General features: G+C 46.1%; 1 protein-coding gene across 8 annotated transcripts in view; it reads left to right on the top strand.

The window, feature by feature from the left end:
• Positions 1-13,785, top strand: part of rapgef6 (Rap guanine nucleotide exchange factor (GEF) 6) — a 194,466-nt gene that overhangs the window by 154,835 nt on the left and 25,846 nt on the right. For all 8 annotated transcript variants that reach the window (XM_082974748.1, XM_082974746.1, XM_082974745.1 and 5 more), the window contains 6 exons: positions 1,119-1,279; positions 6,584-6,824; positions 7,565-7,673; positions 9,308-9,591; positions 10,725-10,936; positions 13,087-13,210. In XM_082974748.1, the coding sequence (XP_082830874.1) occupies positions 1,119-1,279; positions 6,584-6,824; positions 7,565-7,673; positions 9,308-9,591; positions 10,725-10,936; positions 13,087-13,210 (1,131 nt within the window). The remainder of the gene's footprint in view (positions 1-1,118; positions 1,280-6,583; positions 6,825-7,564; positions 7,674-9,307; positions 9,592-10,724; positions 10,937-13,086; positions 13,211-13,785) is intronic.

The raw sequence follows: 13,785 nt of genomic DNA, 5'->3' as shown, positions 1-13,785 counted from the left end.
TATGCTGAGCACTTGTTGGCTGCTTTTCCTTCACTCTGTGGTCCAACTCATCCCAAACCATCTCAATTGGGTTGAGGTCGGGTGATTGTGGAGGCCAGGTCATCTAATGCAACACTCCATCACTCTCCTTCTTGGTCAAAGAGCCCTTACACAGCCTGGAGGTGTGCTGGGTCATTATCCTGTTGAAAATCAAATGATAGTCCCACTTAGCACAAACCTGATGGGACGGCGTATCGCTGCAGAATGCTGTGGTAGCCATGCTGTATAAGTGTGCCTTGAATTCTAAATAAATCACCAACAGTGTCACCAGCAAAGCACCATCACACTTCCTCCTCCATGCTTCATGGTGGGAACCACACATACAGAGATCATCCATTTACCTACTCTGCGGTTGGAACCAAAAATCTCAAATATTTCCACTGGTCTAATGTACATTGCTCATGTTTCTTAGTGTCCTGCAGCAATTTGACGATGAAGGCCTGATTCACACAGTCTCCTATGAACAGTTGATTTTGAGATGTCTGTTACTTGAACTGCAATCGAGGTGCAGTCAACGCTAATGAACTTATCCACTGCAGTAAAGGTAACTCTGGGTCTTCCTTTCCTGTGGCGGTCCTCATGAGAGCCAGTTTCATCATAGCGCTTGATGGTTTTTGCGACTGCACTTGAAGAAACTTTCAAACTTTTTGACATTTTCTGCATTGACTGACCTTCATGTCTCTCATGTTTCTCTTTGCTTATTTGAGCTGTTCTTGCCATAATATGGACTTGGTCTTTTACCAAATAGGGCTATTTTCTCTATACCACCCCTACCTTCTTATTACCATGACGACCTACACCGGACGACACTGGGCCAATTGTGCGCCGCCCTATGGGACTCCCAATCACGGTCGGTTGTGATACAGCCTGGATTCGAACCAGGGTGTCTGTAGTGACGCCTCAAGCACTGAGACGCGGTGCCTTAGACCGCTGCGCCACTCGGTAGCCCCACACATGCAGTGAGATTGAATAGGGCCAGGCAGATCCATATTAGGCTCTGGTGCCAGGAGTTCCTTAATCCAAACCTTGAACATGAGTGTTACCCAGTCTAAACCCCTCTCTCTCTCTGTCTGCCACAGTGATGGCGGCGTGGGCCAGTCTCAGGATGACAGCATCGTGGGCACTAAGCAGTGCAGGCACAGCGTGGCCATCATGCCCATCCCTGGCAGCAGCATGTCATCCAGCAGTCCTGATCTGCTACAGCCAGCCACCAGTGTGCTGGACTTCTCCAACACAGCAGGTGAGAGACACACAAGCACTCATCACTACCAGGGCAGTCCGATGGGCAGTCCGATGGGCAGTCCGATGGGCAGTCCGATGGGCAGTCCGATGGGCAGTATGTCACCACTGTCATGTTCACCAGACCATCTCCAATATGCCTTGTGATCATGGTTTGGGTAGTGACTACAGCTCACAACTACACTGAGTCAATTAACAATTGAATATCGGCACACTTTACATAAACACTTATATTGTTCATTTTTCAAGTGTATGGCCTCAGACTGGTTCATGTAGGCATAACACTGGAGCTGTGCAGTGGGAATACAGCAGTCATTACTCATGGAGCAACACTTCTCTCAGAGATAGAAAGTGCTTCCTGCTTGGCCAGTGGAGAAACTCAGTCCCTCATGTTAATCACAGAATGAGTCATATGAGCCCTTCACACACACAGGTGGTCTGCTTCTCCTCTCTGTGTCTCTCAACCCTTTCCATTTCAAGAGCTTAAATAGAATTTAGAGCCATATGAAAGGGATTAAACCCTGAACAATTATAGTCAGTTTTGCTCCGGACAGATTTCAGACCCCATAATTCATGAATCAACTAAGCGGCCTCCCCAGGGAGAGGGGGTAGAGTGGAGGGGAGAGTATGGTTTTGATTTATGCTCTTCGACCATTTGCAATTCAATGCGGCCAGAGGGCCCACTCTCCAGTCTGCAGCCCCAATACATCACTGCCCCCTCTTCTCCCCTCCTCATTCTCCTTCTCCCCCTCTTCTCCTTCTCCCCCCTCTTCTCCTCCTCCTGCTCCCCCCAGATCCTTCTCCTCTTCCTCCTCATCCTCCTTCCCCCCCCCTCGATTGGGTCCTGGACTTCCTGATGCGCCGCCCCCAGGTGGTGAAGGTAGGAAACAACATCTCCACTTCGCTGATCCTCAGCATTGGGGCTCCACAAGGGTGCATGCTCAGCCCCCTCCTGTACTCCCTGTTCACCCTTGACTGCATGGCCATGCAGGCCTCCAACTCAATCATCAAGTTTGCAAATGACACAACAGTAGTGGGCTTGATTGCCAACAATGACGAGACAGCCTACAGGGAGGAGGTGAGGGCACTCGGAGTGTGGTGTCAGGAAAACAACCTCACTCAACGTCAACAAAACAAAGGAGATGATTGTGGACTTCAGGAAACAGCAGAGGGAGCACCCCCCCCATCCACATCGCGGGGACAACAATGGAGAAGGTTGCAAGTTTCAAGTTCCTCTGCGTACACATCACAGACAAACTGAAATGGTCCACCCACACAGACTGTGTGATGAAGAAGGCGCAAAAGTGCCTCTTCAACCTCAGGAGGCTGAAGAAATGTGGCTTGTCACCAAAAACCCTCACAAACCTTTACAGATGCGGAATCGAGAGCATCCTGTCGGGTTGTATCACCGCCTGGTACGGCAACTGCACCGCCCTCAATCGCAGGGCTCTCCAGAGGGTGGTGCGGTCTGCACAACGCATCACCAGGGGCAAACTACCTGCCCTCCAGGACACCTACAGCACCCAATGTCACAGGAAGGCCAAAAAGATCATCAAGGACATCAACCACCTGAGCCACTGCCTGTTCACTCCGCTATCATCCAGAAGGCGAGGTCAGTACAGGTGCATCAACGCTGGGACCGAGAGACAGAAGCTATTTTTCAATCTCAAGGCCATCAGAATTTTAAACAGCCTTCACTAACACAGAGGCTGCTGCCTACATACAGACATCATTGGCCACTCTAACAAATGGATAACTACTTACTTTATTAATGCTACTTTAATTGTATAAAAAAAAAAAATCACCTTTATTTAACCAGGTAGGCCAGTTGAGTTCTCATTTACAACTGCGACCTGGCCAAGATAAAGCAAAGCAGTGCAAAAAAAAACAACAACACAGTTACACATAATTAAACATACAGTCAATAACGCAATAGAAACATCTATGTGCAGTGTGTGCAGATGTAGAAGAGTAGGGAGGTAGGCAATAAATAGGCCATAGAGGCGAAAATAATTACAATTTAGCATTAACACTGGAGTTATAGATGTGCAGATGATGATGTGCAAGTAGAGATACTGGGGTGCAAGAGGGTAAATAACAATATGGGGATTGTTGTGTTATATACAGATTGGCTGTGGAAACGGGTACAGTGATCGGTAAACTGCTCTGACAGCTGATGCTGAAAGTTAGAGAGGGAGATATAAGCTTCAGAGATTAATAATGATGTTTACATATCTTGCGCTGCTCATCCCAGATGTATATACTGTATTTTATACCATCTATTGCATCTCGTCTATGCCGCTCGGTCATTGCGTATTTATATGTACATATTCTTATTCCATCCCTTTACTTAAATGTGTGTGTATTAGGTACTTGTTGTGGAATTGTTAGATTACTTGTTGATATTGCTGCACTGTCGGAACTAGAAGCACAAGCATTTCGCTACACTCACAATAACATCTGCTAACCATGTGTATGTGACCTATAAAATTAGATTTGTTCCTCTTCCTCCTCCAAACCAACTGAGATATGAATCATCTTCTAATAGTGTGCTTCTGTTCTCCACCGACCACTGTGAGTAATGGATAGGTAGAGGGGATGTTCAGAGAGAAGTGCAGAGTAAACCCTTCCAAAGCCTGGCTTCAAATTAGATTGAGATGGGATCAGTGAAACTGGAGTTTGGCATTATGGTGTTATTCTTCTAGGCCTTTGGTAGGGTGTAAGAAGGCTTGCCTGTGGACCCCCGTGTTTGTACTGCGTGTGCATAAAGCCTAGAGTCGCTGTGGCAGACTTAGATCTCCGCTCTGTGTTTTCACACACTCACTGTGCCCTCCCTCCCTCTCTCCAGTACACTGATCTGATTGTAAACAGATGCTTTAGTGAAAGCCATGACACAAGTCCTTCTGCCCTGCTGACTTCTCCCACAACGACGCACAGGAAAAAGCTACCATTCTAATCCTCTGTTTTATATTTCCAACCACTGTTCTCTCTCTCTCTCTCTCTCTCTCGCTCTTCCTTCTCTCTGCTTCCCCAGCCGTGGGCTTACACTGTAAGTATCTATGTGGTTTCTTGGGCTGTTTGTTTGGTTTACTATTCCTAGTTTCCCCTCACATTTTTTCCCCCTTCTTTTATGAGCTTTTGAGTTGCGTCTCTCTCTGTGTCGTATGTCCTGAACCTCAGTCTAAGTTGGACTCTGTGTGGTATTCTCCGGCTTCGTCCCAAATGGCACCCGGTTCCCTACATAGTGCTCTACTTTTAAAAAGAACCTTATGAGACCTGGTCAAACGTAGTTCAGTTAATTGGGACCTATTCTTAGAGATGGCTGAGTGTGTTTGTTAAAGGAGCCCTAGCTTCATGTTGAAGTACCTTGCCCTGCACTCTCTTCTAGCTGTGGTGCCCTGCCCCTGTCTACTGTTGCTGCTGTAGCTGGGATTTACATCTAGTGGATCTGTGACGGTGAGCGGGACACAGGCCTGGGGGGCACTGGGTTAGTAGGAACCAGAGAGCCAGGAGGCTTTCCCTGTTTACACTCCGTCTCTCTCATGACTCCATCAATGATGGGTTAATCACCTGACCAGAGAGCCACAGGGATCGCTCTCATCCGGTTCAGTGTGTATTAGTCCTGTCAGGTGGGGGGTAAAGATAATGATTACATATGATAGGACAATAAATGATTGAGGGTTCTCCCCAAATGATGTAAGAGATGCACCTTGGCTGCGACACCATTTTGTATAAAAAGGCCGTTTTTTTTTAAATCTTTTTTTTATCATACAGTCATACTATATTGCAGGAAATGGAATTCGGTTACAGTTGTTCAAAAACTCAAGGACAAATCATGGCTAATGAGCCTTATTTTGATCTCAACTCCACTTTTAGTTTGAGTAGGTTGAAAATGATTGGTAATGGCACGGCTTTACACTGCAATATAACACTTAGACATCTGCAGCAGCATTATTGGTGTGGCTCAGTGATTAGTGTTTCTGCTAATCTGGCTGCTGTAATAGTGATGAGGGTTCTAGTTATGTGCCCAGCCAGTGTGAGGGGAAACACCGCTAAGGAGCACATAGCTACAGCCCATTGAGCACGCTTCAATCTACAGGGGAGGGAGTCATCTGTCATCTAGGACCGTTCCACCTTTTCTTTATGTTTACCTCTTGAAGTGATGTCTGTCTTTCTGTCGTTAGACTCCCTGCATGACTGCTCCCAGACAGCCATTAACACTATCTACTGCCGATGAGATGCCTTTATTCCAGCCTTCACCTCCTCCCCTCTTCCCATACCACTTCTCGTCCTCCACTATCCATGCCTCATTGTTTTACCCTGCTGATGTGTGTGTAATGGACCACAACCACTTTTGTGTGCAAGCAGAGCAAGTATGAAGTTCTTGTTCCCTTTGACATACTGGGAAATACATCTTACATGCATATCTTTTAACCACAAGCGTTGTTTGCTTACTTCTGGTCATTTGGACTGATAAAGATCTAACTTTAAAAAAATATACTGATGAGCTAGTTAAAAGAGCTAAGATTTAAAGTGGGTTTCTTTTTTAGAAATAGATCTTGCCTCTCCTTGAACAGCAGGAAGCAGATTGTGCAGTCAACTTTCCTGCTAGTTCTTGACTATGGCTGGACCTCACTAAAGTCCCTTAGATCACTTCATTACTCCCTTCTTGTTTACAAAGCTCTGTTCCACAAGCTTCCAACATACCTCACTTCCCTGTTGAAATAGAAAAACACAAGATATCAGACCCATTCGCAGGGTTGGTTAACTCTTGAAGTTTTGTAAGTCCACCTTTAGTTTTAACGCGCCACAGGGAATACTTTACGAACCACATTCCACCTGGCTTCCCTGGTGCCGACAGGACCGTTTTTTAAACTCTGTTAAATGATTTCACTGAAGTGTGCAATTGTTTCAGTTGACTATTATAACTTGTAATAACCTGATGTCGTGTAGTTATAGCTGTCTTCTAGTTTGTCTTTATCTTGAAGTTGTTGTATAGAGGACGTTCAGGGCACCATTGCCCACAGTCTCTATTGGGCTCTCCTGGTTTAGATGCATCGTCTGCAACATTTTTATGGTTAACTTTTTTCTTGTTTTGAACGCATTTAATTTGATGCTTCTGTCTATGTATTGGACATCTTCTACATATACTGCCGAATAAAGATGTCTGTCACAGATGGCACCACTACTTTTCACCAGCGCTCTGTGGGTCTGGTCTAAAGTAGTGCACAATATAGAGGAATCGTTTGTGTTCTGGTATTCCATCCATAACTCTTCCATCCTGTTCTTCTCCCCCACCTGTTAGATATTCCAGACCAGGTGATCCGGGTGTTCAAGGCTGACCAGCAGAGCTGTTACATTATCATCAGTAAGGACACCACGGCCAAGGACGTGGTCAGTCACGTGGTCAATGAGTTTGGCCTTATCGCAGCCCCGGAGACCTACTCCCTCTGTGAGGTGTCTGTCAGTCCCGAGGGCGTCCTCAAACAACGCAGGCTACCTGACCAGCTCTCTAAGCTGGCTGACCGCATCCAGCTCAATGGCAGGTAAGAAAATACAGATCTAGGATCAGATTATCCCACCCCAATCCTAACGATCAACCATTAGGGGGATAGAAAATGGGAGAAGATGATCTGATCCTGAATCAGTGGTTTGGTGCAACTTCTTCCACCTTGGTTCCCCTCAGGTCTGAAAATGGGTTAGTTGTAGTGAGACGGGGAGGGACAGCATAGCCTCCCCATCTCCCCTAATTCCTTCCAAAATGTCTCGCCCACCCAGGGAGAAATGTATGGCCAAATGTCTCACCCACCCAGGGAGAAATGTATGGCCAAATGTCTCACCCACCCAGGGAGAAATGTATGGCCAAATGTCTCACCCACCCAGGGAGAAATGTATGGGCAAAATGTCTCGCCCACCCATGGAGAAATGTATGGGCAAAATGTCTCACCCACCCAGGGAGAAATGTATGGGCAAAATGTCTCGCCCACCCAGGGAGAAATGTATGGCTAAAATGTCTCACCACTGTTGGGGCCAGGACCACTCTGGCCAGCATTTTAATGCTGCTGCTGCCCTGTTGGTGTTGACCAGGGAGTTTACATAATATACACACAATACCTACAATGAATGGTGGTATTTTGGTTATACATTTTGTAATGATGAATTTAATAATGACTAATTTGTCATTAAATGTTATCTGCTTTGTAATCAACACAACGTTTTCTGATGTCTGTTTGGTATTATCCTCAGTACACGACTAACCCCTAATATCTGGTGTCCCCATCCCCAGGTACTACCTGAAGAACAACATGGAGACGGAGACGTTGTGTTCAGACGATGACGCCCAGGAGCTGCTGAAGGAGAGTCACATCACCCTGCTGCAGCTCAGCACCGTGGAGGTGTGTGTGTATGTCTACAGAACTAGAACCATTCCTCTCTGTATATACACTGTTAAAAAGAAAATAAAGGGAACACTTAAACAACACAATGTAACTCCAAGTCAATCACACTTCTGTGAAATCAAACTGTCCACTTAGGAAGCAACACTGATTGACAATAAATTTCACATGCTGTTGTGCAAATGGAATAGACAACAGGTGGAAATTATAGGCAATTAGCAAGACACCCCCAATAAAGGAGTGGTTCTGCAGGTGGTGACCACAGACCACTTCTCAGTTCCTATGCTTCCTGGCTGATGTTTTGGTCACTTTTGAATGCTGGCGGTGCTTTCACTCTAGTGGTAGCATGAGACGGAGTCTACAACCCACACAAGTGGCTCAGGTAGTGCAGCTCATTCAGGATGGCACATCAATGCGAGCTGTGGCAAGAAGGTTTGCTGTGTCTGTCAGCGTAGTGTCCAGAGCATGGAGGCGCTACCAGGAGACAGGCCAGTACATCAGGAGACGTGGAGGAGGCCGTAGGAGGGCAACAACCCAGCAGCAGGACCGCTACCTCCGCCTTTGTGCAAGGAGGAGCAGGAGGAGCACTGCCAGAGCCCTGCAAAATGACCTCCAGCAGGCCACAAATGTGCATGTGTCTCCTCAAACGGTCAGAAACAGACTCCATGAGGGCCCGACGTCCACAGGTGGGGGTTGTGCTTACAGCCCAACACCGTGCAGGATGTTTGGCATTTGCCAGAGAACACCAAGATTGGCAAATTCGCCACTGGCGCCCTGTGCTCTTCACAGATGAAAGCAGGTTCACACTGAGCACGTGATAGACGTGACAGAGTCTGGAGACGCCGTGGAGAACGTTCTGCTGCCTGTAACATCCTCCAGCATGACCGGTTTGGTGGTGGGTCAGTCATGGTGTGGGGTGGCATTTCTTTGGGGGGCCGCACAGCCCTCCATGTGCTCGCCAGAGGTAGCCTGACTGCCATTAGGTACCGAGATGAGGTCCTCAGACCCCTTGTGAGACCATATGCTGGTGCGGTTGGCCCTGGGTTCCTCCTAATGCAAGACAATGATAGACCTCATGTGGCTGGAGTGTGTCAGCAGTTCCTGCAAGAGGAAGGCATTGATGCTATGGACTGGCCCAGACCTGAATCCAATTGAGCACATCTGGGACATCATGTCTCGCTCCATCCACCAACGCCACGTTGCACCACAGACTGTCCAGGAGTTGGCGGATGCTTTAGTCCAGGTCTGGGAGGAGATCCCTCAGGAGACCATCCGCCACCTCATCAGGAGCATGCCCAGGCATTGTAGGGAGGTCATACAGGCACGTGGACGCCACACACACTACTGAGTCTCATTTTGACTTGTTTTAAGGACATTACATCAAAGTTGGATCAGCCTGTAGTGTGGTTTTCCACTTTAATTTTGAGTGTGACTCCAAATCCAGACCTCCATAGGTTGATAAATTGGATTTCCATTGATTCTTTTTGTGTGATTTTGTTGGCAGCACATTCAACTATGTAAAGAAAAAGGTATTTAATAAGATTATTTCTTTCATTCAGATCTAGGATGTGTTGTTTAAGTGTTCCCTTTATTTTTTGGAGCAGTATATTAATGAAGTTCTTGTTGTTCTTCAGGTAGCCGCCCAGCTCTCCATGAGGGACTTTGAGCTGTTCCGTAACATTGAGTCCACTCAGTACGTAGACGACCTCTTCAAGCTGCTGGACTCCTCGGGGGGGCTCCAACAGACACACCTTAAGCAGTTTGAGGAAGTCATCAACCAGGAGACCTTCTGGGTCGCCACGGAGATCCTGAGAGAGCCCAACACCATGAAGAGGATGAAGACCATCAAACACTTCATTAAGATCGCCCTGCACTGTAGAGAGTGCAAGAACTTCAACTCTATGTTCGCCATCATCAGGTGGGTTTATCCTTGCTTCCATTGTTGCTACCAGCAGATGTGTTTTTGTTTATTTTATTTAACTAGGGAGGTCAGTTAAGAACAAATTGTTATTTACAGTGACGGCCTACCAACATTCAGATCACTGTAGGGTTTGCCTGGCTAGAACCCAGGAGAGCTGTCCCACACTCCCTGTTCTAGTCTCAATCTGGTTCCATTCAAGCAGTTCATTCCAGCAGTGTGCCCACAATCAAAATATATATTCCTTCTACTTATTGCTTGTCAAATGTACAGTTATTACATTTATGGTTTGCTATTTTGTTAACTCAGCCTTCTATGGTTCGGCTTTGTATTGCCATATTGAGCTTCTATTGTCCTGTTGTGCCATCAATCCTCAGGGAGCTGTGTGTGTGTTCCCTACTGTCTGTCCTCCAATGTGTAATGAGTCATTCTCAATCCCACTGTAGATCAGTCATTACGCTGGCTGGCTGGCTGGCTGGCTGGCTGACTGGCTGGAGATTCCACTTCAGAGCAGAGAACAATGAGGGGACTCATTCTAGAGCAGTGCTGCCAGGGGAGGGGGGAGGGAGGAGGAGGAAACGCAAGTCATAATTAGCATCTCTACAGGGCTTCATTGAGGAAATGAGAAAACAAACACTGAAGAATTATGGTTTTTGGATTGCATGTTTTGTTGTGAGTGAATATGTGAACACTCAACCAAAAATACTCCTTAATTATGATAATGTACATTCCCCAAAGTGGTGCCCATTGCTTTCAGCTTTCACTTCTGTATTCCATGAAATGCATCTCTGTACAGTGTGCATGTTGTGTCTGGGTGCTGGGCTTGACAGTGGAGTGGTTATCTGTCCAGCTAGCCCGGGGGAGTTGGGGGGCCAATCATTTTGTCTCCAGGGCCACGTTGTGATTTCAAAATTCAGCAGAGGGCAGCACAGATTTTTTTACAAACCGGTTTGTTTGTCCAAAGCAATTTGCAGGCCAGAAAAACTGCAGTTATTTGAGAACTTATAGGTCCATTATCAACACACTTTCTATCTAGTTTCAAACGTTCAAGAGTGGCCTAGTGTTTTAATTTTTCTGCCATAATAATCTGAACCCTAACCCCTGAACTCTGACCCTCGTCTCCACCCCTACAGTGGTCTGAATCTGGCTCCAATAGCTCGGCTCAGGTCGTCGTGGGAGAAGCTGCCCAGTAAGTACGATAAGCTGTTCCAGGACCTGCAGGACATCTTTGACCCATCCAGGAACATGGCCAAGTACCGCAATGTCCTGAGCAGCCAGAGCATGCAGCCTCCCATCATCCCCCTGTTCCCTGTCGTCAAGAAGGACCTCACCTTCCTACATGAGGGTATGGAGGCCTTTCTCAGTGCCCGCCTAAAATGTCTTCCTCTTGTCCATTGTAAACATATCTGATTAATTGATTAAACCTTTATTTATACAGCTTTATCTGGTTAAGATAACATCTATTTAGCAAGAGAGCACTGTAACAATGATTATGCTCATTGTTTTGATGAAAACGTCATCATGTTGAATTTGTGTTTTCTATTAAGAATGTTAGACCAATATACTCGTTGTGCTGTACTAGACTATATAACGTACATTATGCCTAACTCAGGCACTCATCAGACAAAGGACTATTCTTATGTCCATTAGCCACTACCATTAGCATTCCAGACTTACTGTTTAACCCCTCACGCTCATCAAAATTGGTCTATATGGATAGGGCCAAATTGTAATGTTTCTAACAGAAGAACTATAAAAAGCATATGCATGACCATCGCTATTGAAAGAGAACACTGGAGAGAATGTTTTCAGACCAAAGGTGAGGACACAACTGACACACGACTGAATCCAAATTACACTGTTGATTTCATGTGAATTTTACGTTTACTGTACTTTTCACAGCATTTGTCAATAACGAAATCTGAAAAGACTCTGGAAACGTTCAGTAACATGATAAGAATATTCATTGACATTTTGGAGTACGTGCAAGATAAGAAAAAAGGATGACAAGGGTTTGAGTGAGAGGTCTAGCTGCTGTTTCCAAATGGCTACACGCAGTTCCTAATGTCAATGCACCTTTATGACTCAACTGTAAGGTGCTTTTGATACTGGAAATAACAAGTGCACATTTGGACTTGGGTGTGTGGTTTGCTTGTATGACATCAGAGGTATTTATTACAATCCTCAACGTCTCGTCTTTCAAAACACATCGACTCTTTCCCAATTTATAGTATTTCCATCTCAGACAACAACAAAAGTGCAAAAGTAACCCAATTTAGCGGCAGGGATGGGGGCAGCATCTTGTAGTACTCTGTGCTCAAGTTTATAACGGCTGTCAGTCAAACCCCATACAGTGCTGCGAAGAACAGAGCCTGAGCTCTGATGTCATGTTTAGCATGTTACTGTACAGCCACAACGTTCCAATTTAGAAGCTTATTAGTAACAAAATCTACATAAAAAAAAAATGTGTTTACAGGATGTCAGGGTCTATGAGTGGAAAGGGATGGAACATGCTTTCATACCATGTAGGGGTCATTGACAAGTTGTCTCTGCTCGAATTCCATATGGGCCTGGGTTTTCCACTTCCCCAAGTTCAACTGAAACAGTGGTCACTCTCAAGCTTGCTCAAGAGGTTTTACTTCTCTTATCTACCTCCTTCTGTTTCCCTTTCTGCCATCCCATAATAAGAACAAGTTAGAACAGACACGGAAGTTTCTTGATTATACAAAGTAAAAAGTCCAAAAATGGTATAGTACTAAAACAGGAAACTGATCATTGTAATCACATGGTACTAGCACAGGGGAACCCATGGGAATCACATGGTACTAGCACAGGGGAACCCATGGGAATCACATGGTACTAGCAGGGGAACCCATGGGAATCACATGGTACTAGCAGGGGAACCCATGGGAATCACATGGTACTAGCAGGGGGGAACCCATGGGAATCACATGGTACTAGCAGGGGAACCCATGGGAATCACATGGTACTAGCAGGGGAACCCATGGGAATCACATGGTACTAGCAGGGGAACCCATGGGAATCACATGGTACTAGCAGGGGAACCCATGGGAATCACATGGTACTAGCAGGGGGGAACCCATGGGAATCACATGGTACTAGCAGGGGAACCCATGGGAATCACATGGTACTAGCAGGGGAACCCATGGGAATCACATGGTACTAGCACAGGGGAACCCATGGGAATCACATGGTACTAGCACAGGGGAACCCATGGGAATCACATGGTACTAGCAGGGGGGAACCCATGGGAATCACATGGTACTAGCACAGGGGAACCCATGGGAATCACATGGTACTAGCAGGGGGGAACCCATGGGAATCACATGGTACTAGCACAGGGGAACTCATTGTAATCACATGATACTAGCAGGGGTGTAGTCTCTGGATAATGATGTGAGAAGAAAATCAATCCTTGATTGCCCCTTTATTGAGGTTAAAGAAAAGCTCAATAACTGACTGTTTCCCCCACAGGTAATGACTCTTACGTAGACGGCCTGGTGAATTTTGAAAAGCTAAGGATGATTGCTAAGGAGATCCGTCACGTGGTCCGTATGACCTCCGCCAACATGGACCCAGCTCTCATGTTTAGACAGAGGTGGGTACTCTCTCCCTTGGCCCTATACTTAACCACAGACTTCGGTTCTGTTTTGCCTTTTAAATCCTATTGAAATAGTTTACATGGACTCTGTTGACCTGATCCTAGACCAGCACTCCTACTCTGAGACGCTTTATGAATATAGGCCCTCCCCCAATCCAAACCTTGAAGGCATAGAGCAAGAGTTCATGGTAAGTAGATAACGGGCTTAATTGCCAAACTATCGCACTATACCTTTACCCATTAGGGGGATGGCATAATATCTGATCATCAGTGGTTTGAGGTGACATCTGCCTACTCTCTCTGCCCCCATATGGTGTCCTAAAGTCCAGCTTGTCAGACGGTGCATGCCTGCCCTGTTCAGACTTCGTCCACACCAAGCAGCACCACTGCTCCCTTCAGACTCCCTCCACAATCTAGAATAGCGCCGGAGGGGATGGCCACTGTTTTATGGGCTCCTAACCAATTGTGCTATTTTGTTAGTTTTTTCGCGTTGTTTAACTTATTTTTGAACGTATTTTGCACATAGTGTTGCTGCTACCGTCTTATGACCGAAAATAACTTCTGGACATCAG

Source organism: Salmo salar, chromosome 04 (genome assembly GCF_965601325.2).
Source record: "Salmo salar chromosome 04, fSalSal1, whole genome shotgun sequence".
Classification (NCBI taxonomy): domain Eukaryota; kingdom Metazoa; phylum Chordata; class Actinopteri; order Salmoniformes; family Salmonidae; genus Salmo; species Salmo salar.
Note: the sequence above shows the minus strand (reverse complement) of the source record. Positions and strands in the feature narration are given on the sequence as shown.